Genomic DNA, 27,926 nt, shown 5'->3' on the forward strand with positions numbered 1-27,926 from the left:
CACCTGCCCGCGCGCCCCCAACCGCCAGCGCGCACGCCTATCCTGCCACCTCTGCCCCCCGGACTTCTGCGGCTGAGCTGTCTCCCGGGGGCTCTCTTCACACCCCTACGTCTGTCTGGATTTTCTAGAGCTCCCAGAGGACAGCCAGAAGTTCCTGCTTTTCAAAATTTCTTTTGTCTGTGGAATTATCCTTTAAGACACTTTATTAAAAAATAATATTGGAGCAGAAGAGCCTCACAGAATCCGGTCATTAAGTAGCTCACTCCAAAATTTCCAGCTACAAACAAGGGCCTTAGACGTGGGAGGTGGAGGCCCCCGTGGCCTCTCCCACGTGACTGCCACCGGGGGCGGGGCCGGGGGCGGGGCCGCGAGGAGGGCAGGCACCTGCTCTGGAAGGAAGTGACGTCTTTCTGGAGCACAGCGGCTGTGGAGGGAAGGTGAGGTTCCGGGGGCGGGAGCCTGGGACGGGGTGGCCGCCTGCACGGGGTCACGGAGAACCGTCCGACCTGGGAGCCGGGGCCACAGGGGCCAAGCTCTGAGGAGGGGCCCCGGGAGGCGTCGACCTCCTCTTGGTTCTGCAGAGGGCCTGGCGGCATGGCCGCAGCCGGGGGCAGGAGCACATGTGGGGGGAACGCATCTTGGGTGATTTCCGCCGCGGGAGGACGTGGGGAAAAGTGGAGGGTGACATCTAACCCGAGAGGCTACGACCCTGTGCCAGGGTGGTTCTGCTAGAGACCGCCGTCCCCAGGGAAGGTGCTGCGGGCTTTTGCAGGTACCAAGTGGTGGTTGAACCTTTTGAGACCCACTCACGCATGCATGCTTTGCCCCACCCCCGTCCGGAGGCTTCCCGAGAGGGCTGGACTTGAACGACGGGGGTCTGATCTATGCCTCCGCCAGGTCTCCCCCGGGCTGGCTTGTTTTCGGAAAATCACTCCCATGCACAAGTGACTCACCCTTTGGGGGAAATTTAGAAATACAGAAAGGCAAAAGGAAAAAGGGCCAGCTGTAGTCCAATCACCCAGAGTAACCCTTCTCCACATTTTGATGTCTCCTCTTATGTGTGAATGTTCATATGAATTATACATGCACATATGTGTGTGTCTTTATTTACGTGCATCGGTTTGTGGAAATGCATACTTATGCAATATGTGATTGTTCTTTAGAAAGAAAGCCGTCCTATCACGTCTGTGAGCGCCAACTGCGGCCGCGCTGCCTGGATTCTGACCCGGCTCTGTCGTGTGCTGGCCGCGTGGCCCTGATCTTAACCCTTCGGAACCTCCGTTTCCTCATCTGTCAACAGCCAAATTCTGGCTGATGAAAAACAGAATCTCATCGTGCCTGGGACTGCAGTCTGGCTGGTCATTCGTGTTTCTGGTAAGTCCTGGCTTGCGCCCAGCCCCCTGAGGGTTGGCGTCCTGTGTGTGAGACTCCTGCACCATCTGGGCCGTCCCCCGGTCTGGGGCTCGGACCCCACCCCGCCTCTGATAGCGCATCACCTGTGCTGTGTCTTCAACTTCTGTCCATGCATTGGCTCCTTGCCGCAATCAGTATGACCAATTAACACGTTTGATGGGGTCCTGGAGCAAACGGTCAAGAAAGAATTCTCGAGGCTCTTTGGTGCAAAAAAGGTGGTTTTATGAAAGCACAGGACAGGGCCCGGGGGCAGGGAGAGCCGTGCTGGGGTTGTGACGCGTGACTGCTTCTATACTTTTAAGTTAGTGGGCGTCAGGGACAGCGTGAGTCTCTAAGGAATTTGGAAGCAAGGCTTTCGGGCCCTTGAGGGGCGAGCTGCTGTTGAGATCAGGTTACTTGCAGTCTCTAAGGAAAGGACAACGCGAAGGGAGTAGGGCAGCCATGAGTTCCTGGAGCAAGGTCCCGCTCTGCGTGTCTGGGGGGGGGGGGGGCGCTATCGGGAGCGAGCGGTCGGGAGGTTTAATTCAAGCTACGTTCCTCTTGCCTTTGTTTCCGTCATTATGTTGACTTTATTGTTTAATTTTTTAAAGTTTATTAATTTGGGAGGGGCGAGAGAGGGGGTGGGGTGACAATGGGGTGGACGGGTAGAGGGGAGGCAGGGAGAACCAGGCACGAGCAAGGAAAGAGTGACAGCTGTCCCGTATGTGGGCGGGAGGTCTGAGCACACCTGGGGCCAGACGCTGCAGGAGACAAGGGAGGGTGAGTAGAGGCCTGGAGACATGAGGGTCAGGCCTCCCCCGGTGAGCTGGCGTCTGGGGAGGGAAGCGGCAGGCACGGGCCCCGGCCGTGGGGATCTCAGTTAGGGTCCTCGGAGCCTCTGTTTTAGAAGTTGGGCCTCGTGTGGCCACGCTTGACGAACCCTGAGCCCTTCCCTCCCTTTCCCAGGTGAGTGAGCGATGGGGCTGTCTCTGTGCCTCGGGCCTCAGCCTCCTGCCCCCAAGCCTGCTGAGCCTGCTTCTGGGAGAGGGGCCTCACCAGCCCGGTGTGGTACAGACAGCATCCGCCGTGTCAGGACTCGGGTTTTCCAGAGCCCCTGCATCAGAATAGCCTGGAACACTGCTTGTTAAAAGGGTAGGTCTGGGCCCCGCAAGGGGTATGCAGAGTCAGGACGTTTGTGCAAACTGACGTTCTCAGTAAGCTGGCCACGTCGTTCCCACGCACATCCGAATTTGAGCATCGCTCCAAGGGCGGTCCCCGCACCAGGATCGCCCAGCAACTTGGTAGAAACGCGGGCCTCAGGCCTCGTGTCCACCTCCTGAATCTGGAACTCTGGGGGCGGGCCCCACGCTGGGTCTTGACCAGCTTGCAGGGGATTCGGATGTGCGCTCAAGGGTCGGGACCACGAGGTCAAGGCAAAGGTCCTCGACCTCAGCTGCACGTTAGAAAAATCCCGAGGAGCTTACAGTGTTCCCAGTGCTCCCAGAGCCCCTGGTTTAGTTGGTCTGAGGAGGAGTCCGGGCCACCGTGAGCTCCTCAGGTGATCTGAACGCGTAGCCCTTGATGGTGGTTAACCGGGGGCCCTTTTGCATCCGTGGGACACTTGGTGGAGCCTGGAGACATTCCTGGTTGTCAGGCTGGGGAGGGGTGCCGCTGGCATCCAGTGGGGGGAGGCCAGGGATGCTGCTGGGCGTCCTACAGTGTAATCGATGGCCCCTTGCCACACCCTCCTCCCCCCACCCTGCATGGCTCCCCCCTCGTCCGCCAAGCCTTTGCTCAAACGTCACCTCACTGGGAAGTAAACAGCCCTCTAACCAGCACTCCCGACCTCTTTCACTTTGCTAAAAAAATTACAGAGTATCTGTGACCTTTTAGCATAACACATACTTTGTTTTGTTTTGTTTTTATTTTATTAAAAAAATATTTTTAATGTTTATTATTTTTGAGAGAGAGCCAGAGCTCGAGCAGGGGAGGGGCAGAGAGAGAGAGAGGGAGACGCAGAATCCAGAACAGGCTCCGGGCTCTGAGCTGTCAGCACAGAGCCCCACACGGGGCTCGAACCTACGAACTGTGAGATCGCGACTTGAGCTGAAGTCGACGCTGAACTGACTGAGCCCCCAGGCGTCCCCACTTTGTTTTCTATCTGTGTCACCTCTGACCACTTCGCTAGGCTTCACGAGGGCATCGAGTTTTGTTTCTTCATTGTTTCCCTAGTGACAATGTCTGGCATGTAATAAGCCCACAATAAGTACTTGCTGAATGAATGAATGACTGAATGAATGAACGAATATAGAATTCTGCAATATAGAATTGCACCTGCAGGGGCTGACTCAATTGGTGGAGCGACTCTTCCTCTCCCGGTTGTGAGTTCAGGCTCCATGTTGGGTATAGACATGACCTAGAGCTAAAATCTTTACAAATAAATAAATAAAAATAAAATTGCACCCGCAGTGTAATTGCAGTTTGATTAGAAAAGAGTATGAAATATTTACCGTTTTATTTTCTAAAAACCGTGACATGACAGGCGTTTGCATATTTTGCGATACTTTTCTTTTCCTCCCCTTGTCCCTGAAAGAATATTCTGGGGGCGCCTGGGTGGCTCAGTGGGTTGAGCGTCCGACTCTTTTTTTTTTAACGTTTATTTATTTTGAGAGAGCGAGCGGGAGCAAGGCAGAGAGGGTCCCAAGCAGGCTCTACACTGTCAGCACAGAGCCTGACGCGCGGCTTGAGCTCCAGTACCGTGAGACCATGTCCTGAGCCAAAGTCGGACGCTTGACCAACTGGGCATCCCCTCCCAGCCCCAGGAGCTCCAAGTGTCTGACTCGATTTCGGCCCAGGTCATGATCTCACGTTTTGTGAGTTCGAGCTCCATGTGGGGCTCTGTGTGGACAGCGGGGGGTGGGGGGAGAGAACGTGCTGTCACCGTTTGCTGGCTCCTTCCCCTCCCCCAGCCTGGACTCTCCCTGGGGACACTGGGCAAAGGGGCAGAAAGCGAAGGGTGAGCTACCAGGTGGGGCTCGAGCCCGAATGTGCTGGCGGGAAGGGGACGGAGGCCTCCGAGGAGGAAGACAGACTTGGAGACGGCTTGTGGGGTCGGCAGAGCGCGGGTGGTGGCTGGGAGGGCGACCGAGAGGGCTTTGGGGCGGCTGCAGGGGCTGGGGTCCAGAGGCCGTGGACGGGAAGGGAACGTTTAGGAAGTGCTTCTGTGGATTAGAAATTGGATGTCTTTTGATTCTCTTTGAGCATCTCCAGTGGAGACCTCAGGTGCTTTTGATGACTCGTGGAAAGTGATTTTTCACGACACATAACTGGGCTGGGACTGCACCGCATGGGCCCCTGGCTTTTGCGGGAAAGAAATACATGGGGATGTGACAGGTGGTTTGTTGAAGGTGGCGGTTCGTGTGAGGTTTGAAATTTATGGTGTTTCTGTACTTTTTCACATTTCTCGACTATAAATGTGTCCCTTTTATAATAAAGACACACAGGCTCTGACGGTTTTCTGTCCCTTTGTCCTTTGAAGAGTCTCTGTGTGGCAGGCAGTAGCTGCGGGGGCCACTGTCCTCGCCTGTCTGGCCGCAGCCCCGGGGCCGGGGACGGAGCGCGGCCTGGCTGCAGTGACCTTGCTTGGCCCCTCTTCTGACCCCCACGCGACTCCCCCTCGGGCCGCTCTGCTCTGTGCTCGCCTCGGCAGCCGGCTGCTTTGGGTCGCATCCCCGGTCTTAGCTCCGGGGCCTTCGGACTGGATCACCCCTGGTGTCCCCCGGATGGGGGTTTGGTTACTGGCTATACCCATGGGACTCGCCTTATGGAATTCCATCGTGCTGCTGAGCTGAGGCTGTTTTTCCAGGTCGTAGGAGATGTGGCTTCTGGCTGCCCGCCCACGGTGACCAGTGGCCCTGCTTCGACCGGGACTGAGAGGGTTCTTGCGTGGGACCCAGGCCTTTTCAGTGCTGAAACCGAGAGTCCCTGACAAATTGGGACGAGCTGGTCCCTGCTGCCCCCCGGGCACCGGTGGACTTGACCGCCATTGTCTCAGTCCGCTCCTGGCACGTAGCCGTGAGGACGAGGGTGCTGTCTCCACAATATGGAGGGGGGGGGCATGCCCCTTCCTCTCCTGGAGCAGGGCGGGAACCGGATTAGAACGCAGGGACGTCCCTCCACACCTGTCAGTGTGGAGGGAGTGAGAAAGGACGGGCTCCGGAGGGTCCTCTGCTCGGGGGCGCCTCCCCCCCTGGCCAGTGCGCACGGCGCTCCCGGGGTCCTCGAGCCAGAGCTGCGTCTCCACAATATGCGGGCCGGGCCGCGTCCTGGAACTTGGCACGTGTGAAGGTCCTCGGGGGGGGCGGGGGGGCTGGGGAGGGTTTTCAGACAAAGAACCGCAAGACGCTCACAGGACCCGAAGCACGAGCTGACAGCTCCTAACTAGGTTAGCGAAACAAGGCCGCGCCTCGCCGGGAACCGCCAGCACCGCTCTATTTTGGGCACTTCAGAGGAACACTGGCGATCATGACTTATCCCAGATAGAGCGGCTCTTTGGGGACATTCGTTTTTGCTGAAATATTTGCTGAGTGTTTGTATCAAGCGCCTCAAATCTGAGAAGGTGAAAACAGTTTCTGCAGGAGTCTTCGGAACAGGGTGGGGAGGAAGCCGATGGTGACCCTGTCTCCGCGAGGACACCTTCCGCGCCGTCTGCACAGACGCAGGCGATGGGGGGGGGGAGGGGCCGGGCTGGGCACAGACCCAGCGCTGTGGGCTCGCTGCCCCTGCTGCTTCCCATAGTCCACTTTCCCCGAAGGGCAGGATGGGTCCTCGCTCCTGCTGGGCGAGCACGGCAGCAGGGACCGCGGACCGGCTCACTAGCAGCCTCCCCACCGGAGCCCCCACCCTGCACGCACCCCCTGCAGCCAGCCTCATCCTGCCCCTAGAGGAGGGGGCACCAACGAGGGCGCTGGGACGTCCACGGTGACGGTGACATTCTGGCTGGGGCGTCCTGGAGGAGACGTGGTGTGCCTCACCCGGCCTCCACGTTCCGCCAGCTGGAGAGGCTTTGAAAGCATCTCCGTGCTCAGGCCCCGCTCCGTTCGACTCAGCATCTTCCGAGGGGGGGACCCAGGTAACTCAGCGGGCGTCCCACCTTCCTGTGCTTCAGGCCGCCCACCCTGGAGACCCTCCTCTCCTGAGTCAGCAGGCCTGGAAGCGGCCTGGGATTCTGCGTTGCTAACAATCCGAGGCGATGCTGCGGCTGCTGGAACCACAGAGAGCAGGATGTCATAGAGAGAACGCGCTGGGCCCGTCGCGGGGAGCTGGAGGGTGGCTTTGGTGGCCACGACCTCTGGGCCTGGGTGACGCGAAGGCCGGCTTCTCCATCCACGCAGAATGTCAGTTGGGCAAGGTGTCTGCCTCTTCCAGCCCAGCTGGGCCACGGCCCCAGGGGTGTGGACGGCAGGTGCTAGAGTCCCCTGCCTGCTCACGGGCGGGTCGTTTCCCAGAACTTTGAGAGCCTTTGTTGGACGTAACCATGACAAAAATTAATATATACACTTACAATTACATTCTATTAAAAGTAAAGGTAATAGATACTCAGAATTCTTCCCTTCCTAATTATTTGATGCATTCCACTGCCATCTGTGCTCCCGTGGCTCCCTGGATCTGCTGTGTCTGCACGGTGGGAACGGCATGGTGTGCCTCTGTCCCCAGTTCTGCATCATGACAGCCTGTTGGCAGCTTGGAATCGGACATTCTGCAAGCATCTGCACAATCGAATTGGCAGGTGTAACAACCCGGGGAATGTGGACAGTGTTTCGTTCCGGAAACATCCTCGTAATCCAAAGCACTCGTATACCAAAGCGAATTTCCCCATAAGAAATAATGGAAACTCGGGTGAATGGTTCCACAACCCAAAAATATTCATATAAAAACGATTACGATACTGTCATCTAATACAAAATAATAAAGAAAATACAAAATATAAAGAAAAATTAACCAGCACTTACCTTCGAAAACCTTCGTGGCTGGTGTGAGGGAGACGAGAGAGAGAGGAGGGTCACTGTGGAGGACGACTTTCACCGTCACTAACGGCTGTTGACTACAGTACAGTATTACTAAACTCTTGTCATAGACCATATCGAATATAACTGGCAATAAGGCAGCAGAGGAAAGGGTCTGTGTCAGCAGGCAGCCTGACCTGCAATGAGCAAAGCGTTCCTAAGCTCACTCTTGGATGCAAAAGCAAAGGACTGCCCACAGGTGCTTGGAAGTGACAAAAAATACATGAGTGCCAGTTATGGGCACCTTCCAATCTGCTGAAAAATCACGGATTTCTGCCAAACACCACGGCCTGAGACCGAGCATCCGAGCATGGGACACAATCACCCACAATCCCACAGTGAGAGAGAGAGAGAGAGAGAAGAACCATTCGCTCAGTTGTGATCATGTGACATTCGGCATCACGTCCTACTCGTATTGCAAGACATCGCTCGTTTATCAAGTTAAAATGTATTAGAAATGTTTGCTCGTCTTGCGGAACCCTCACAGAACAATTCCTCGCAATCCAAGGTTTCTCTGTATATCAATGAGAAGAGTTATAATAACGCAGATCAGACTTAAAGTTAGTGTGGAAGCGGAAACAGGTTTTGAGTGTCACGAATGTGATTTGTATGGGGTGAGAGATAGTTTAACAGTAGATCACATATCTGATGGTACGACAGTAAGTTTTGGAAGGAAGGAGTTGGTGGAAGGGGACAAAAGTCCATTTGTGAGATCGTGCTTGAACTGCATTTGTAGACTGACTGGGGATATAAGAGTTTGTTAAAAATCAATGAAACCGGGGTGCCTGGGTGGCTCAGTCGGTTGGGCATCCGGCTTCCGCTCAGGTCATGATCTCACAGTCTGTGAGTTTGATCCCACATCAGGCCCTGTGCTGACGGCTCAGAGCCTGGAGCCTGCTTCGGATTCTGTGTCTCCCTCTCTCTCTGCCCCTCCCCCGCTTATGTTCTGAATCTCCCATTGTCAAAAATGAATAAGTGTTAAAAAAAAATTTTTTTTAAATCAATGAAACCATTCTATGAAAATCGATTGTACAGAATTTACAGAACATATTGTGTATTTTATTCTTATATGTAAGTAGTGTATTACATGTCATTTATATCAAGTTTAGAATAAACTTTTGTAGGTGTCTGTGTGTGTGTGTGTGTATGCACATACGTACACAAATACACATGTATATATCGTTACTCATACACAAATCCACAAGTCCTCACTGGGTACCAACTTACATCAATATGACTGCTTTCCATAGGCTGGTGCTCAGAGTTTTGAGGGGTTTCAGGGGAGTCTTACTGCTTAGGAAGCCAAGTGCCATGATGGTTTCCCATGATGGTTGCTTTGAAATATAATGTCCCTTCTAAGCGGCCTATTTCCCTCACCAGAATGGGTAATCCAGCCAATTGCTAAGTGTTTCCATGCTTATAGCACAGACTTGAAGAAATAAAAACCAACCAACCAACCAACCAACCAACCAGGAGTTGTTTCCAGAAAATACCTCTTGTTCTCCTAGGAACCTCATCCAAGGGGAAAAGCTGTGAGTGTTGCGGGGAGAGAGTCATCAATGAACAGACTCAGGTGACTGAACTCAGAAAGCTTATGTTGAGTTTGTGTAGACGGGCTTGTTCTTGGGCCACCCTAACAAGACGCTGTAGATCGTGTGTCTCAAACAACAAACGTTTATGTCTCATAGATCAGGAGTCTGGGAAGTCTAAGACCAAGGTGCCAACTGATCGGGTGCCTGGTGAGGGCTCCTTACCTTCCCTCAGTGTCGGGATATGGTGGAGAGAGAGGAAGCAAGCTCCCTCTGTCTCTTCTTATCAGCGCACTAACCCATCATGAGGGCCCCCCCATGACCTCATCTAACCCTAACTGCCTCCCAAAGGCCCACCTCCAAGTACCATCCATCACATGGATGTTAGGCCTCAACACAGGAATACTGGGAGGCCGGGGGTGGGGTGGGGTGGACACGCAACTCAGCCCATCAGCCCATTGCATAGAGTGAGGCCGGAGGCTCACAGGCCTCTCTGGAGGTCTGCAGTGTGGTTCCGCGCCAGACTGCGGTCTTAAAAAAGAACATGAGACTTTTCACTGGAAATACAGACCTCCCAGTTTATTTTCAGCAAAAAGAAGATTGTTCGGTAGTGTTGTTACAATTGGAAACAAACCACTATTTGATGAAAAATGTAGACTTTAGTATCTAAGGTGATTTTAAGGTTGATCGGAAAGAGCAAATCTGTGGTAAAATTCAGGAAGTTTGGAAAGGACGTTTAAGGAGAAATCCACACCATTACATCCGAAACTGTAAACTGCTGACAGTGAGAACGAGGTAGTACAAGGAGGGGCAGGTGGGTCGACAGAATAAAACAGAATGGGACGCTCACGAATAAAGTTGAGTTTTCATGACATTCAAAAGCGGTGGGGAGAAGAGAGATTTCTTCACTGGGGTAGTGAGTCTGTGACCGGGAGCATGGTTCATCTCAATGCACTGAACAAACGACAGACTAGAAGGAGCAAACATCTGACTCTAAACCCCAAACCCCAAACCCCAGAGCCTCAGGAGGAACCTGGATCTTTCATAGTCTGGAGGCCGGGGCACTGTAAGTGTGGCGTCTGGAAGGCGAGAGTTTTAAAGGAAAATAAAGAAAGATTTAGACAATTTAAAAATTAAAAACTTACGACAAAACCAACACATAAAACTAAAACACAAAACACTGGAAAATATTTGTAATATGTATGACAGATTAAGAACATAAATACAAAATATGGAGAAAGGTTAAAAAATTTAGAAGTCAGAAAAATGGGAAAGGATGTAAGCAGTCGATCTCACACGCATGCGCATATATAAATACAATACAACAACTGGTGAACACAGTTCATCAACATCATTAGTAACTGAAGAAATACAAAAATAAGATATATATATATATATACACAAAAATAAGATATATATATATACACAAAAATAAGATATATATATATATTTATATTTTTTTTTTGCTAATTGGATTGTTAGGGATTAAAAAGCTTGATGTTATCTAGACCCCATGAGGGGGTAAGACAATGGTTAGTATCGTGTTCTGTTGGTGAGAGTATAAATTTTTATAATCTTTCTGGAGGATTGTCTAGAAATAGTTATTAATGTGTTTATTCTTTTCCCCACATTCACTCAGCAATTTCTTTTGTAGATATTTACTCCTAGAGGATAGCTGGGCAAACGTATTATAGTTGTTTATCACGATGAAAACTTAGACATAACTTAGAATGTGCATCTCCTGTAGATGGGTTAAATAAATTATATTTATACAATGGACTCATTGAAACCTATTATGTGTGTTACAGTCATTAACAGAAAAACAGTTTCATTATAGAGTATACTATTAAAAGTATGGCAGGACACCATTTGCATGAGATTTTTATATACATTTATTAAACAGAATTTCTGGAAAGATGTTCCCCAAAATGTTAACAATGGTTAACTCTGCAAAGAAGAATTTCAAGTGATTTTCTATTTTCTTCGTACTTTTCTATCTTCTTTAAAAGTTCTAATTGTATTAAAGTGTCGTATTTTTCAAAAAGTGATTTTCGTTTTGAAGACAAAAAAGAGGGGGATTGACAAAGTTGTACCTGGAAGATACTTTGTATCCTTGAATAAAGTCAATTGTATGCAAAGAAGAGTAAGACAGAATTAACTATGAATTCAACTCAAAAAGCTAAGAAAACAAACAGCAAGAGAAACAGGAAAACAAGGGTAGGGAATTAATAGGAATGAAAGTAAAACAGAGTGAATTGAAACTAGAAAAATACTACAATTAACAAATGTCAAAGATCTGTCTTTGGAAGAAAAACAATGAAATAGGTAAGCCCTGGTCGGGTCTCACCAAGAAAAAAGAGAAAGGAAGCCCCACAGAGCCAACACTGGGAATGCCAGAGAGTATGATCACGGACAAAGAGAAACGCTTACAAGCACGCCTCTCAAACTGGCAAATATTTTTAAAAAATAGTATTAGTGTAGGACTCCGAAATCTGACTTTGGGGTATTTATCCAAAGGAAATAATCACAAGATAGGTACATAGAGAGATCGATAGATATATAGATGGAAGGGAGACATCAGAGACAGAGAGAGAGACAGAGAGGCAAAGAGAAAGACAAGAGACAGAGAGAAGGCAAAGAGATAGAGACATGAGAGAGAGAGAGAGAGAGAGAGGCAAGGAGACAAAGACAGACAAAGAGAGACACAGATAGAGACAGAGACAGAGAGGCAGACAGAGACAAGAGACAGAGAGAGAGAGACAGAAAAAGAGGGAGAGGGAGAGGAATATATAACCCATTATGAACTCCCATGAATAACTGATGAATAATAGTGCTCATTTCTGGATAAGGAAATTATGAACAATTTTATTTACTTTATGTCCATTTTCTAATCAACTGTGAATCACCAGCATACCAAGAGAAAATTTAGAAGGTATAAATGAGCAATTGACAGAAAAATAGGCAATAAACACTTCTTTAAAATTCAGCCATGACTAGTAATAAAAGAAATACAAACGAGAACAATGACCTAATACATTTTTAATTATCACGTTAGCAAGTTTCTTCAACCATGAGATCTCATAAGGTGGAGGATGCACTTAGCCATGAGCAAGGGGTAATGAAAAGTGGTACGGCCTTCACGGAGCAGCCCTTTGCACTCTGTATGCAAATGGTAAAGTTTTGCATACCTTTCCCTCGGGAACCGCAAGTATTTTGCTCTTAGGAAATAATTCTGAAATTTGAAAAAGACTGATGAAAGGGCCTTCACCGGAGTGTGGTTTACGACAGACAGAAGCCACGGGAGAGCGTCACATCTGAAACAGAGAATTGGTTAGAGGTATTGCGGTTCACGCGCACACTCATATCTCACGCAGCCACTGACGAGGAAGTAGAAGAACCCGCAGTCGTGTGGAAATAAGTCACAGAGGAATAGACCTCTAGATGGATGGCTTCGTAGCTGATTTTTAAGGAAATAAGACTAATACAGCATACTCTGTTGTTTAATCTAGTTTTATAGATTACACTTGTGTATTATAAATATTATATCAGCCTCTTTTTCTTGCTCATCTGCACCTCCTGAGCGTTTAATAACAAGCACTGTGACAGTCGTATTACTCATTTCCGATCTGGCATTAGACCAGACCAAGGAAAGGAAGCATCTCTTGATCTAAGCCAGTCACAGCAATCTGGCTTCCCGTTTTCCCAGCGTCCTCAGATATGTCCCATTTCTAATAGATTCAAGGAGAACCTGGCTGTGCGATGTACTTCTGGGCAAGGTTTGCCCTTCGGATAAGAGGAAAGATGTGATTGCCTCCACTCCTTCCCAGTGGTCTGTCTGGGATGTGGTTGTTATGGCTTGAGCTGACGGCAGCCTTCCGGAAAACTCCAGGGGGATGCCACAGGCATCCACTGCTGGCCCTGGGAGTTTTGAACCTCTGAACCATCATCAGCAGTGGCCCACCTTCAGACATGCGGTTGTGTAAGGAGATCAGTCCCTCTTTGTTTGAGACGGGCTTTCTGATGCTTGCTGCAAAAAGCATATCTGCTTTACATGTGCAATAGATGCATTTGAAAGAAACTATTTTTTTTAACATTAAAGGTGGGCTAAAAGGACTGGAAGAACATGTCCATATCTTATCTGTATTTTCTAGGCAATACCGATAACACACTTACAATAACAATCTAGTCAAAGTTATTTAAAAATGTGTCATAGCCTGGAACACATCCATTCCCACGACACTGACCTCAAGAGACCTAGTAGACCTGGAATTGATTTGCTGTGTGATCTTGGGAAAACGCCTCATGGCTCTAGAACATAGCCTCCAAATCTGGGTACAGACAATGAATCAGAGGACTTAAGGCTCCTTGCTTACAGCTCCAGCCAAGCAGCTCAGTATTGACCTCTGAGCCTGTCTTCCCTACGGACAATGACTGAGCAAAAGTGTACTCTGTGCAGGGAACCCGTTCAGGCTGGGAAATAAACACTGTCCCTGCCCTGGCTTGGAACGGAGGGTATACTCATGGGCACAGAGAAGACGCTGGTGATTACCAGACACAGGATGGGGTGGGGAGCAAAACGGGAGAAGGCTAAAAAGTACAAACTCCCAGCTACAAAATAAGTCATGGGGATGTGATGTATCACATGGGGACTATGGTTAGTAATAGGTCCTATATTATTACTTGAAGCTATTTTTTTACTGTTTGTTTTTGAGGGAGCGCAAGCAGAGGAGGGGAAGAGAGGGGGTGACAGAGGATCTTCAGTGGGCTCTGTGCTGACAGGCTGATAGCAGCGAGCCTGGTGTGGGGCTTGAACTCATGAACCATGAGATCGTGACCTGAGCCAAAGTCAGACGCTCAACCAACTGAGCCACCCAGGCACCCCCATATATTTGAAAGTTGCTAAGAGAGTAGATCTTAGACGTTTTCATCACCAGAAAAAAACTGTAACTATGTAACGTGATGGACGTTCATCAGATTACCGTGGTGATCATTTTGCAAGATGTACATACAAATACGGAATCATGACGTTGTGTATCTGAAACTAATACGTTATAGGTCAATTATCTCTAAAAACAAACAGAAAAACAAAAATAGTGCGTGGGAAGCATGGCACCAAGGATCACTTTCTAATGTTCTTTGTGGCGTCAGAATACTGTCTGACATGATTCTCCTCTGTTAAGAGTGGAGCAAACCCTCCCCTAAGCCTCCCAACCAAAGCCCTAATTCTGCAGCACGTTCTAGCACCTTCTTGCTAAGATGCCCAGTGCGTCCTGTCCAGCTGTACATCTGCAAGTGTGTTCCTGGAGGTCTCAGGCTAGGAGGCATTGCCAACAGTGGGGATTCTTTTCTGCTACTACTAGTAAGGATTATTTTTTGAAAATTGTTATTGTTGTTGTTAATCAAGTGGGTCTAGCACGTAGGGTGCATCTCTGGCAAAGGGGCGGAGACTCCACCAGAAGGCGGATTTGGAAGAGCATGCAAAACGTTTGCCTCGTGTCCTTTTGTGTGAACTGGGGGTCATGGAACAGCAGACCACTGATTCTCACACACACACACACACACACACACACACGCACACACACACATGCCCAGAGACATGCTGACAAATCCAGATTTTTAGAAGGGCCCTCCACGAAGGCAGAGAACGTGTCTTTCTTGTTCACAGCTCAGTCTCCAGCATGTACCAAAAATAAAATAAAATAAAATGAAGTAAAATAAAATAAAAAATAAAATAAAATGAAATAAAATAAAAATAAAATAAATAAAATAAAATAAAATGAAATAAAATAAAAAATAATAAAATAAAATAATGAAATAATAAAAATAAAAAAATAAAATGCAGATTTGGTCACACGGCCCAAACTCGATACGTTTTTCTTGAATAATAAGTGAATTCAAGCACCCCGAAAGTCTTTCTAACAGTTTACTTTGAATATTACTGGATCAGGTAGACAAACACAGTGAAGACATAGAGAGCGCCGACTGTCTACCAGGCAGAGCACGGGACATTTTACGTGTGTTAGCTGCCCCTCCTCCCTGGCCTGATGAAGCAGACCCTTTCTTTTCTTTTTTTCCTTTTTCTTGTCAAGTACAGTTGACACATGTTAAATGTATTCGTTTCAAGTGCAGCACAGTGATTCGGCCACTTGATAGGTGCCGCCATGGTCACCATAAACGCGGCTTCCATCTACAGTAGATACTATTATTAAGTTTTATGGAGGTGGAAACTGAGGTACAGACCGGTTAGTGACTCACGGCTGGCAAGTGGTTGGGTTGGGATTTCAGTCCATGCAGTCTGACTCCGGAGTTGGCTCAGCTTCCCCAATCCCGTCCTGCCTTGCGGTACAAAGTACAGGTGTAGAGGGTAGTGATAGGTCATGAACTTCACGGGTGTATTCGCATGCATGTATCCAAAAGCACGCATTGTTTCCTTCAGTTGAACAGTCGTTCATTGTTTCCTGCAAGGAGTAGGAGGAAAAATGCTTCCTGGGTTTATCGGTCCTTTAACAGGCCGCAAAATGGAACTTAGGCAGATCCCGTAATTCAACCACAACAAAGTAAACACCGAAACTACTAGGGGGAAAGGCAACCATGTCGGAATGGAAAGGGGGTGTAAGGACACGTCTGGAAGAGATGAAAAATTACAAGGTGGTGACAGGTGTAGCTGTGAGAGTCTGCCGTTGTGAACGAGGTGGGCAATTTTGTAGGAAAATGTAAATGACTACGACAGACCCAAGGAGGACGGGGGCCTTTCCTGTAGGAAACACTCACCCCACGCGTGCTTGTTTTCACCTAGACATGGGGGGCAGGCCTCCGCGAAGCCGGGGCGCGGGCGCGCTCACCTTGCAGATACGGTGCCGCGTGCTTTGAGTCCTGGGCACCTGGAGCAGGTGCGCTGAGGGACGGGGCTGGGATGGAAACAGACCCTCGAGCCCACCCCCCCTCCCCTGAGTCTTACCGCCACAGCCCCCCTCTTCCCTTCTTCTCCCGCCCACACTGTGGGCGGAAGTCCTGGATCCCAGGGCGTTTGACGAAGGAAGCCCGAGGAAGGCAGAACAGCGTGGACAGCAGAGGAGACCCAGGCTCACGTCCCTCCCGGGGTCCGGCACGTGCGGCGTCAGACTTGCGGCGCGCGCGCGCCCCTCGACCGGCCCCGGGGTCGCCGCGCCCACGCCCGGGGCCCCCACCCGGCTGGGGCGGAGCCGTCAGGCGCGCCTGGCCGCCGCGGTCGGGGTGCGGGCAGGGCGGAGGGCGCCTCTGCCCGCCCCCGCCGCCCCCGCGGTGCTCGCTCCTCCCCGGCGCACACGCCCACACGGCCGCGCTCGCCAGCCAGCCGGCGGGGCCCCGGGACGGCGCGCAGGGCCGGGCTGCGCAGGAGACCTGCAAACCGGAGCTGGGCGAGACCGTCGTCTTCCACGCCTCCTGCTTTCTCTTTAAAGAAACTGCCGTGTTCTCGCTTGAACTGGGAGAAGCGAGGGGTGACGCAGAGGCTTTACTGACGAACCTTGAAGTTCCGGGCAAGTCATTCTACAGGACCCGCGAGGCCTGGCGTGAACCCAGCGCCCCGCGCGGGTCAGCCCGGCAGCGCCCTTCGGTAAGCGGCCCGAAGCCAAGCCGAGGTCCCCTGACTTTGCTTCTGGAGCAATGACACTACCGGTGGCCTGCACTCAGGTGGCCTCGTTTGGTGAGCACCCCCAGCAGGTAAGCGCACCCGCAGGGGTCTCCGGTGGCTCACTGTGTGAGAGGGATCTTGCGCTCCCCAAAAGTCAGCCCACGCTGTTGAGCCGCAGGCAGGAGTGGGAGGCTGGAGGGGGGGAAGTCTGGTTTTATCACAGGAAACTGTGGGAGAAGGGTGTGGAACACGGGTTTACATTTTTCATTTTTGCATTGACGCGTGGGGGTGAGGTGCGCAGGGGCCTGGATTTTTGTAGGAGATGGTTGCGGAGCGGGGCTGGGTGATAGGCGTCTGGATTTCTGCAGAAACTGAAGGGGGAGCAAAGCTTACATGTTTGCAGAAACCTCTGAGGATCGACAGGGTGGTGAGAGGTTGTGATCCCGAGAATGCTCCAGAAATTGTAAAGAGTTTGAAGGTGAGCATTTCAGAGCAGGGATGGAGACGCACTTACCGCGCAGGGCCTTCTGGAAGCTGCGCACAGAGCCGGCGGCGTGGAGCGCGCCCCGCCGGCGTCCAGCACCTCGGACAGCGCCGGGCAGCGCGCGGAGCCCGGCCGTCGCCCCCACCCTTGGCGGGGCGGTGGGGGAAACGCTAACGCGGAGCTCTGCGTCGGATCCGCCTCTAACTGCTTCCCGTGGCTGCAGAAGGAAGAGGCGGGGTATAAAATATCCCCAAGCTGCCGCGAATGCTATGGCCGAGCGCGGTGGCCTCCTGGATTTTGAAAGGCGCACCCAAACTCCTTCAAGATCTAACATTATGGAGCGCTCACCTGGGCCAAGGCCCTGTGCTAAGCGCCCCACCTGCGTTCTGCGGTTGTTACGCGCGCCGCGAGCTTGTGTGCCATTATCCGTGTGCTTCGGATCAGAAAATGGGAGCAGAGGAGGCCAAGTAAACCCGTCCGAGTCTATACGACCACTTGGTGGTGTGGCTGCACCTGTACACCGCACGCCAGGTGGCGGTAGTGGGGAGGTGTGCCAGAGCCGGCAGAATGTCCTCCGCGAAAGCGCCTAACTTGGGTTCAGAGGAACCAAGAGTTCGAATCCAAGCTACAGCTTACAAACATACGCGCTTGGGCAAGATCGCACAACCTGTCTGCGCGGCAGGCTCTGTATCTGTAAGGTTAAGATCATAATGCTTCCCTTGCAGACGTGTGGGGGAGGGTGGTCAAAGAGATCTGTATGTGGGAAAACTCAGCAAACGGCCCATCGCGGTTGGGGGGCGGAGGACAGAAATGGGGAGCAGGTGGTTGGAAGAGGGAGAGGTTGGGTGATGAATGGCAGAGGCCCTGGGGTGCGGGCTGAGTACCCCAGATCAGGGCTCAGAGGTAGGATCCTGGACGAGTTTAACGCAACATGATAATCCTTTAAATATTTATAGGACTTTGAAGAGTGTTTCCCTATTGCCTATATTTGACCCTTATAACAATCTTGGAAGGCAGAGACGGCGTTCTGTGCATTGGGCAAAATGCTGCTGGCCAGCAATTAATTTCACAGCCACCTTGTAGCAGGGCTGAGCTTAGAACCCGGGTGGCCTGCTTCTCTGCCATGGCCCCACCACGACCGTGCACCCTCAGAAGCTTGGATTACGGGGCAATCGTGGACCTCAAGTGCATCTAGAGAAACGCTGTCCGTGCCAGCTGGAGCCAGGTGATCAACCGAAAACATGTTCAACCATTATCTTTCATTTTGTTCCACAAAGAATTTCAAGTGATGTTTTATAAAGATACACAAGAGGTCAGGTGGATACGTATCAGAAGTAGCTGAGATTCATCAGGATATAATTGTGTGCAAACTTACGTGTGCAAACGTGGTCACAGCGGGATGCTGATCTCACTGAAACTGCCGTGAATACAGCACATCCTTCAACTGGAAAACAAACAAACAAACACAAATTGAGAAGGTAGGGGAGAGACAAGATTAAGGCCACAGCCAGAAAGAAGATGAACACAAAGCATGAAGGTTGTAAAGTCCTAGAAACCCTGGGCCTCTAAGTATGGTCATGTGTGTCCCCAGTTCTTTCCTTGGGAACAGGAGGTGCTCTGCAGACGTTTGCAGGTGCCGGTGGACCCTCCTCTTTTGCCTCCCTTTCCCACGGGGGTCAAATACAGGTAGACTTGGAACCAAATGCAGTGCTTCAATCCTCCGATTTACCACGGTGCCAAACACGGCAAGGTTAGCTGGAAATCCGATGCCAAGGTGACTCGAGGAGGAGGAGACAAAACATGGTGGTTTATCTGCACTGAAATAATTGAGTCACTTTTTTTTTAGATATGAACTTAAATTTTTTTTTCAACATTTATTTATTTTTGAGAGACAGAGAGAGAAAGAGAGAGGGCGAGCACCAGTGGAGAAGGGGCAGAGAGGGAGACAGAATCCGAAGCAGGCTCCAGGCTCCGAGCTGTCAGCACAGAGCCCGACGCGGGGCTCGAACCCACGAACCATGAGATCGTGACCTGAGCCGACGTCGGACGCTGAAGCCACTGAGTACCACCTCCCTCCGGCCGCCCCGTTGGTTACCTTTTTATAATGGCTTGCGGAAGCACACCCTGCTTTAAAGCTTACACAAAGGGCTTCTCCATCTGGTAGCTCATCAGAGTCCTAACAAACCTGTAGAGGTAAGAAGCTAGGAGGTGATGGGGACAACACAGACACAGCATCATGACTTGTGTCTCAAGCAGTTTACTTTTACACCCAGTGTCATAGACCCACATACCTACAAAGACCAGGAAAGTAGCCTGAATGTATGAATTGGGTCAGTTGTAAGGCTACAGAGAGTGGCAGGGCCTTTGCCAAACTGGACAACGAATGATCCATTTTAAAATCTTCAAACTGGAACAAAACTAAAACACTATGCCGGTCAAGCCAGACGTACCTGCCCCTGTGGGCTGCACTTGGCCCCCGGCCCTACGAGGCAGCCTTGGTCTACACTGCTCAGGCAAAAGATGTGGGGCAGCACGGGAGTGAGAGAGCTTGGGTTCAGCAAGGTAGAGGACTCGATCTGTCCTGAAACTCCCCATTTCTAAACTGGGAACGACTGGACCGCACGGCCCCTCACAGCCTCGGAAACCTTAGACTTTCATAATTCTGTGCACGGTAAAATAGCCCCAGGGCTTCTGGACGAACATGGTAATCGCTTCCACCCACCCGCTGCTTCCATCAGAGAAAGCATCGTTTTGTTTTTTCCTGGCGTCGGAGATATTTTAGTCTTTGGTGTGTCTCTTCCAGTCCCTGTGCCTTTGGGGGGTGTGCCCACCCCATGACGGTGGGGCTGAGACGGAAAACAGCCGTGAGGAGTGAGCGGGAGAAGGGGCGGGCCGGCTGGGGGACAAGAGGAGAGGAGCCAGGCACATTCTGCTCATTTCTCCGGTAACTCTGCCTCTGAAACACAGGGAAGAAAAACACCCACTTGGGGGCTGCGACTTTTAAAACATGGTGCCCAGGGCAGTCACAGTGCGCGGGGTTTCAAAATTCTGGGCACCTGTCAGCCCCTTTGGGTCAGAATTGCTTCCTTGTCTCCGACAGGCTGGGAAGCCCTGAAAGGCACGTGGTCTTTCGTGCATTAGGTGTTCCTGACGTTTGTCTGCGATGCACACACAGCAGGAGGTAAATGCCCAAAGGCAAGTGACTTAGCTCTTGGCTGATGCCCTCGTCGGATCGGTCACTATTGAATACATCTCCGGCTTCATGCTTCCTTAGCGTCCTCGCACTGCCGCTTCTGACCGTCCTCATCTCTCAGGGGCTCCCAGGTGACCTCCAGCCTCCCGCCGGACCTTCCAAGCCTGAATTCCACACACTTATTTGTTCTTAATGCCTTGCACGTGTATTGACCCTCAACATTTATACGGTGGCGAATGAATGAGTGGATGGACGGATGGGTGGGCAGGTAATCCAGTGTGTCAGTCAAGGCTTACTCTGTTATAAATAATAGAAATCAGTGCACATGTCATAAGCAGACACGAGCTAGTTCATCAACGCTTTATGGGGTTAGGAGACGCGGGGGGTGGGGGAGGAGTGAGGGAATGACAAGCGGAGCAAACACGAGGGGCACGGCACTGAGCCAGCCACGGCCTGCCAGCGAGCGCGGCTTGCTGGGTTGTGGGAGCGGATAATCTACCGCATCCCACCCGCAGCCTGGAACCCGCCAAGAGCAGGCTCTGGTGGAAGACAAGGAAAGGAGTTTGCCTGGTACCTACCTCCCGCCGCCACACGCTCTCGGTCCACATACACTCTGGAGAGGGTGAACGCGCCCGTGCTTCTGTGCTGAGGGGCTTCGCCACCTGGAGGCCTCCGGGGAGACCGAGTCCCCAGTCAGCCGAGCGCAGGTGTGGGCCTGGGCCCCCCGGCCTGATGCAGTGGGGAGGGGGCGCGCCTAGAGGAGGCCACCGGGGCCAGGAGGCGAGGCGGTGGCTGAAGCCCTGAGGCGGGGAGTGGGCCCCGGCCAGAGAGTGGGTCTCGAGGCCTCGCCAGGCGGCGCGCGGCAGGCGGCAGGAGAGCGAAGGGTCTGGTCCTGTCCTCACACAAGTGTTTGTTTCCTGGCATGTGTGTCACGTAAGGAACTTCCGTTGGGAGGCCACGGTGAAGGCTGGCCAGAGGCTATACGAGGAGCAGCTCCCCGAGCACAGAGAAGGTCATTCCTGTAGATGGGCTGGGAGCAACCAGAATGCCTGGGCTCCACCCTGTTCTCTCCTCAGCAGCGGGGGTTAGGGACGAGGCCGAGCTCCGGGCAGGAGGTGGCCCCTGACCGCAGACGAAGGGAGACAGGCACCAGCTAGATGTCCCGTGCTGTCCCCTCCCTCCCCACCCCCGACCTTGAGGGACGTGGCCGGCCCCCCACGCGACACGGAGAGAGGACCCGATTGTCCACCCACATGACCTTCCCCTTTTCTCTTCCTCATCCTCCTTCCAACTACCCCGAAGCCGACGAGGGAGAGAAGACCGTGTTCCTGCCTCGGGGGCTCGGGGGGGGGGGCAGGCTCTGGGAGGGGGCTGGCCCAGGAGATTAACACATCAGGGCTCAGCACAGAAGGTGGCGAAGTATCAAGGAATCCAGGAGATGTGGTTATCAACTGTGTGTGTGTGAGTGTGTGTATGTCTGTGTGTGTGGGGGGGGGTCTGTGAGTGTGAGTCTGTGAGAAAGAGTACCTAGTGTTGTATAGCGTCCCAGTGTATGAATACGGCACAATTTCTTTATTTTCTTCATTGCAGGATGTCTCGCTTTTGCTTTTTGTGAATAGTGCTGTCGGGAACGCTTTTGTACCTGGTTCGCTGCACAGATTTATCGGTAATTATTGATATGAACGAACCTTCCCCAAACGAGTGGCTTAGAACCAGAACCCCTTGTTTGTGCGTGTTTCTGCAGTTTGGACCAGGCTCTGGGCACATCTGCTGCCTCGCCCGGGGTCCTGCCTGCACTTGTAACTACCGGGGGTCCGGGGCGACCTCGCCCGAACGGTCGCGGTCAGTGGGGGCTCCCTGTGTCCTCCCCGGCAGGACAGCCCATGTGTCTTTATGAGGCAGCGGGGCTCCAGGAGAGCAAACTGGAAGCTGGGAGGCCCACGGAGGCCCTGCCTCAAAGTCACAGTCACTCCTGCCGCATCTTGTGGGTCACATGCTGACCCCTCCTCTTGATGGGCGGGGGGGGGGGGGGGCACTGGCCCCTGGCGCGCGGTGTGCACGCTGGGACGGCAGGACTTTGTGGCCGTGTTTTCCGGGCTCCCACAGACAGAACCCAGGTGCGGAATTACCCGCTGGAGCGCTGGACTCGTCCTCCCACCCACTGGGTCCCGTTGCTTCCTGTCCCTCCCCGGGCATTGCCAGGCTGGCTAATTGTAGCCATGCTAATTTGGACACTGTGCCTCCTGGTATCTCACTGGGCTTTGATTTGGTTTCATTTGACCACCCACGAGGCCGAACACCTGTTTGTGTGCTTACTGGCCATTCGTCGTTGGGGCAGGACCGTGATCTGTGGGAGGTGTTCATACAGCCTGGAGCTGAGCCGGTTGTAACTCTACTCGGTTCTCTTCCACCTTGAGTGGTTTTCCTCTTGATTAGAAAGGAAGGAACATTTGAGCCCAGGTTTGCAGGGTGGTGAATAATTAAACAGAGCGGGGTCTCTGTTAGACCTCACAGTTAGAAAGCGGCTCAGGGGGACAGTGAGCAGGGCGTCTGAGAGCCAGACGGACAGTGCGTGTGGGGCGCACAGCTCTGGGTGGACGGACAGATGGACGGCGCGTGCGGGGAGCAGGGAAGCCCTGGGTGGACAGATGGACGGACAGTGTGTGGGCGCGGGAGCCCTGGGTGGACAGACTGACAGACGGTGCGTGGTTACGGGAGCCCTGGGTGGACAGATGGACAGACAGTGCGTGCAGGCGTGGGAGCCCTGGGTGGACAGACGGACGGATGGTGTGTGCAGGAGTCCTGGTGGCCCTGGGGGCGATGCGCCAGCACACGAAGGGCCCTCGCTGAGCGGAGACCTCGCACCCTCACTGCACATTCCCGCTCCGTTATGTAGCGCCCGGAAATCCTGCTGCAAACGTCCAGAGCCGCACACAGACCTCGACACCCTGACCCTGTGTGCGCAGCGCCAGTGCCGAGCAGGGATGGTGGGGCCTAAGGGAAAGGCCAGCGCACACACCACGTGCACACGCCCTACACACACACGCACACACTTATGTGCACACCCGCACGCACACCCCACACGTGCATGTGCACACCCGTGTGCACACCCGCACACACACAGACCCGTAGGAGGCTGAAGACGGAAGCACGGGGGGACAGAGACTCGCGACCGCACGGTGGTCACGTTGCTGCGGAAGATCTCGCGGGGACACCCACAACAGCAACGAGATCCCACCGAGACACGGCTGTTGGAGGCAGAGAGACGGGCTGGGCCGTCCGCCGTCGTGGCTTCGGAAGAGAGCGACGTCGAGGCGTGCGTACGCGTGTGCGTGTACGGGAGAGTGCGGTTTGGGCCTTCTAAGCAAACAGCAAGTGTCTGTGAGCGTATGAAACGCTTGTGAGGGTGTGAATCCCTCTCTCACGTTCGGCCAAGCCAGGCTCTGACTTCCAGACCTGTGGACATTGTGAACCGCTGGCCGCCGCTCGCGGCAGTGGCGTCGGGAAGCCTTGGTGCCCACCGGGCGACGAGAAACCCTGGGAACCGCGGCCCCTCCTCGGCAGGAGGGACGGGAGTCCGCGTGGAGGGGCTGTGCCGGCAGACGCCTGGGCCAGGGAGGGGGCCCGCCTGTCCGAACGAATTCGGGGAAGGCTCTCCGGCAACACCGGCCTGGAGGCTCCGGGTGCGGGAACCGGGTGGCGGCCGCGGGGAGGACGAAAGCGGAAAAGCCTTCGGTGGCCGCAGACTCACCCCGGCGGAAGAAGCTGCAGCCTGAGCTTTGTGCCCTGTGACGCCTGCGAGCAACGTGCGTTCCCGTCGGCCCTCCGCCTCGTACCTGCCCACGGGAAGGCCGTGCTTTGGCGTTATTCTGGAAGACTAGGGGGAGGAGGGGAGGGTTGTGACATCAGGGCTGCCGCGAGGTTGAGTTTGCTTTGCGATGATTCTCTCTCTGCTTCCTCCCCGATCGCGATAGTAACCCGTGTTTCTGGTGGATTCCCTCCCGGCCTTTCGGATGCCCGCCCGGGAGAACAGCGCATCCACTATCTACGAGGTGACCCATGGGGTGTGAATCGCTGCCCGATGTCGGCGCTGCGGCAGTGACCCGGGGGGACACACACCTTCTCTCGTGGGACGCAGGTGCCCGTGGGCATGGAGCGGAGTTTCCTAAGCGGCATTTGAGGTGAGTGTGGATCGCTTGCCAGGTTTATGTCAGCTGGTGTCCTGTGTGGATGTTTTCTGTCCGCTCTCCCGTAACCCCCAGCGTGGCTTCACCAGGCGGCCGTCCCCGTCCCTCCCACCACATCACAGATGAAGAGACGGACGCAGACGAGCTGGACGATGCGGCCGAGGTGGCCTCACCTGGGATCAGGCGGGGACAGGACCGCATCCAGCCCTGTGACAGCCGCACCATCAGCACCCGGGCACCTCCGGAACGCACGCCATGCTTCTCTCTTCTTCCCTCGCTAGGTCTGGTCGCCGCGGTGGCTCGGAGGCGCGGAGGCCAGCGCGATGGAGGAGGACACTGAACTGAGAACCGACGGAAACTCACTCTTAAAGGCTGTGTGGCTGGGGAGGCTCAGGCTGACCAGACTCCTCCTGGAAGGGGGCGCTTACATCAACGAGAGCAATGACAAAGGCGAGACGGCTCTCATGGTGGCCTGCATCACCAAGCACGTGGACCAGCAGAGCATCAGCAAGTCCAAGATGGTCAAGTACCTGCTGGACAACAGGGCGGACCCCAATATCCAGGACAAGTCTGGCAAGACGGCCCTCATCCACGCCTGCATCAGGAGGGCCGGAGGAGAGGTGGTCTCCCTGCTCCTGGAGAATGGCGCGGACCCCAGCCTCGAGGACCGCACGGGGGCTTCGGCTCTGGTTTACGCGATACACGCGGATGACAAAGACGCCCTGAGACATCTCCTCGACGCCTGCAAAGCCAAAGGGAAGGAGGTGATTATCATCACGACAGATAAATCATCAGCGGGCGCCCAAACCGCCAAACAATACCTTAACGTCCCTCCGTCACCCAAAGTGGAAGACAGACAGTCACCTCCACTGTGCGCGTCTCCCTCGGACATCGAACTGAAGGCTCCGGGCCTGGGCTCTCCGCCCAGCGAGTGGGAGGACGACTTCTTCAGCGTCCAAACGGGGCATCCGAGTGGTTGCCACACCACCAAGGCTCTCAACGAGCCTGGGTCACCCACCAGGAAAGTTGGGAACCTCAAGAGAGCCCGCCTGCCCCAGCTGAAGAGGCTCCAGTCCGAACCCTGGGGCCTGATTGCGCCGTCCGTGCTGGCTGCTAACGTGCGTCAGGACGACGCCCACGGCGCGGGCACAGACAGTGAGGTCATCAAGAGCATTAGCGACGTGTCCTTCCCCAAAAGGGGGCCGCTCTCCAGAGCCAGCAGTATCGACGGCAAAGACCCCGCCCTGTTCCCCACATTCACAGAGCAGATTCTGAAGATCCCAGCCTCGCCGGCACCCGCATCCTGGAAGGCCGCCTACGACAAGGGCCAGGCGTCCCACCCTCGTGTGGCCAGAAGAGGGACTCTCCCTGTGGAGCAGGAGAAGGCTGGAGTCAGTCCATCAGCGTCCCGCAAGCAGCTGGAAAATGACCCGTGCGATTTCGATCTGCAGCCGGGGGCTGACCAGCTCAGTCCCGTCTCCCTGGAGTCGGGCAAAGGGCCCCTCGAGAGGAAGAGGCTGAACGGCTCCCACGTGGCTCTCTTCCACGGCTCCCGCGAGTCCCTGGACGCGGCGCCCAGCACCTCCCCCAGCTCGGGGCGCCCCAGGCCACCGCCTCTTCTGGAAAGGCGAGGTTCTGGGACTCTGCCGCCGGACCGCATCTCGCACACCAGGCCCGGCTTCCTCCCGCCTTTAAATGTAAATCTGAACCCACCCATCCCAGATATCAGGCCTGGCGGCAAACCTTCTTCTCCACTTGCCAGCGGCCTAAAATCCATGCTGCCCGTGGCTCCCAGCTCACCGAAGAGAGCTGACTCGAGGAGTCAAAAGAAACTACTCCGGAGGCACTCCATGCAGGTCGAGCATGTGAAACAGCTGTCTGGCTTTGAGGAGATCATGGCCTAGACACTTCCAGAGGGTCTCCACGTACCCGACGACAGGCACCATAATCCGGACCAACACAGCCGTGTGGGCCCCCTTCCTCCTGCCCGTCCCCCCGTGCTGCTGTGTGGCCCGCCTCACAGGGTACGGAACAGGGCCCCGCTTCCCTTCTGAAATGATCGTGGGTTGTTACAGGTTTGCTTGAAAAGGGCTCAGGGTAATTGGTTTCTGGGGATGAGGTTACCGAAAATAAATTTCTCCGAAGGAAGAAAACCTTTGGGGTTTGAGAGTAACGCAGCTGGTACGGTGATCTAGGCCCCTGACATCAGTTCCTTTCCACCAGACAAACTAGAATTTAGATCCCAGGATGGCAGTGAAAGCATGCCCTTAGTACTAAATCTATAAAGTGCCTACAAAGGAAATGAGGCTTTAGAATTTGTCATGTGTGCAAAAGCTCGAAACTGGCCCCTGAGATCTGGCAAGCTGTGTGTTATGTGTCAGCCCAAGGTGGAGAAGGGGGGACAGAGCCCCCATCAGAAGCATCAGAAGGCGGGGAGGGCCCCCCCATCACAGGGGCTCTGGCTGCCTGTCACCGGGTCATGGGGCAGTGTCCTGCTCGGCACGGTCACGGTCTTCCCAAACTCCCCTATCACACTGTGTTCACATGCTCATCTGGATGTGCTATGAGTCCCCAGATACAACTACATGTCCCCCAAATTCCGATGTGCCATTGTCATCGGTGCGTCAGATGTGAAATCGGCCTCATCCGCCTGCCCTGACATGAGCCGTGCCAAAATCTTGGGAAAACACAGCCAGGGTCTGGTAATTAATTTGGAGGTAAATGTGATACGGTTTCCAGAATAGACCTGTTTCTTGCCTGTTCTTCTGAAAAGTCGGTGACATCCCCCCCCCCCCCACCCACCCAAAGCCAGAACAATACGTAGCGCTGGGCCACGCACATGTGGAAAGTACAAGTGGGCGGTTCTCAGGCTGGAGAGAGTGGCGGGGAGTGGATCGGGTGTTGTAGCCTGAAAACTTCCGGGGGTGCAGACTGGCATCTCCCCTGCTCTTGTCCAGGTAACTCCAGAGAAATCCGGTTTCTGCGAATTATCTGAAGTGTCTACGCGGCGGGAGGTTTGTAGAGATAACCCGGGTGACGCTTTCCAGCCGTTGCACAAACCCAGGAAGGGAAGCAGAGACTTAGCACGCGTGGTGTGACGGGGCCACATTTCAGATGACGGGCCTGGTCGTTTTCCCGTTCATTTTTCCCTCCTGCTGCTCAGATTCGTGTGCTCCGTGGTTGGAAGAATGTGGTCCCTGGGGGTCGCCTCCCGTGGAGGAAGGAGTAGAGGCTCTGAGGTCTGGGTTTGCAACTCTGTTCCGTCATTTCCCAGCTTGGGGACTTCGGCTTTTCTAAGCCTCCACTCGGTTGTCTGCAAAATGGGCTGGCAGTGCTTCACCTGGAAAGGGCGTGGGGGCCGGTGCCAGAACGTGCCTGTCCCGCACCCGGGGTGAGGAGGGGTCGCCCAGTCTCCCGCACATCTCCAGGCCTCTGAGGCTTCAGAATCTACAAGTTATACATAA

At 53.6% G+C, this 27,926-nt stretch overlaps 1 protein-coding gene and 1 long non-coding RNA gene across 8 annotated transcripts; one reads left to right on the forward strand and one right to left on the reverse strand.

Moving 5' to 3' along the window:
• Positions 1-391: 391 nt before the first annotated feature.
• Positions 392-27,205, forward strand: ANKRD34C (ankyrin repeat domain 34C). 7 transcript variants are annotated; one of them, XM_027068282.2, is made up of 6 exons: positions 392-437; positions 1,164-1,374; positions 2,359-2,544; positions 16,426-16,687; positions 24,250-24,456; positions 24,744-27,205. In XM_027068282.2, exon 6 carries the CDS (start codon positions 24,786-24,788, stop codon positions 26,364-26,366), a length of 1,581 nt encoding a protein of 526 aa, XP_026924083.1. In that variant the 5' UTR covers positions 392-437; positions 1,164-1,374; positions 2,359-2,544; positions 16,426-16,687; positions 24,250-24,456; positions 24,744-24,785; the 3' UTR covers positions 26,367-27,205. The 7 variants fall into 7 exon arrangements, with proteins under 7 accessions (XP_026924083.1, XP_014942410.2, XP_053079414.1 ...); XM_015086924.3 differs by lacking the exon at positions 2,359-2,544; XM_053223439.1 differs by lacking the exons at positions 392-437; positions 1,164-1,374; positions 2,359-2,544; positions 16,426-16,687 and adding an exon at positions 16,876-17,076.
• Positions 15,235-17,241, reverse strand: LOC113601995 (uncharacterized). Its single transcript, XR_003423383.2, has 3 exons — positions 17,113-17,241; positions 15,758-15,894; positions 15,235-15,444 (listed from the first exon to the last, which is right to left on the reverse strand). It is a non-coding gene; the product is annotated as an uncharacterized LOC113601995 (long non-coding RNA).
• Positions 27,206-27,926: the final 721 nt, after the last annotated feature.

The sequence above is a fragment of the Acinonyx jubatus genome, chromosome B3 (genome assembly GCF_027475565.1).
Source record: "Acinonyx jubatus isolate Ajub_Pintada_27869175 chromosome B3, VMU_Ajub_asm_v1.0, whole genome shotgun sequence".
Taxonomy (NCBI): Eukaryota; Metazoa; Chordata; class Mammalia; order Carnivora; family Felidae; genus Acinonyx; species Acinonyx jubatus.

Coding starts and splice junctions, on each gene's coding strand:
- ANKRD34C (XM_027068282.2), top strand. CDS start 24,786: ATGGAGGAGGACACTGAACTGAGAACCGACGGAAACTCACTCTTAAAG.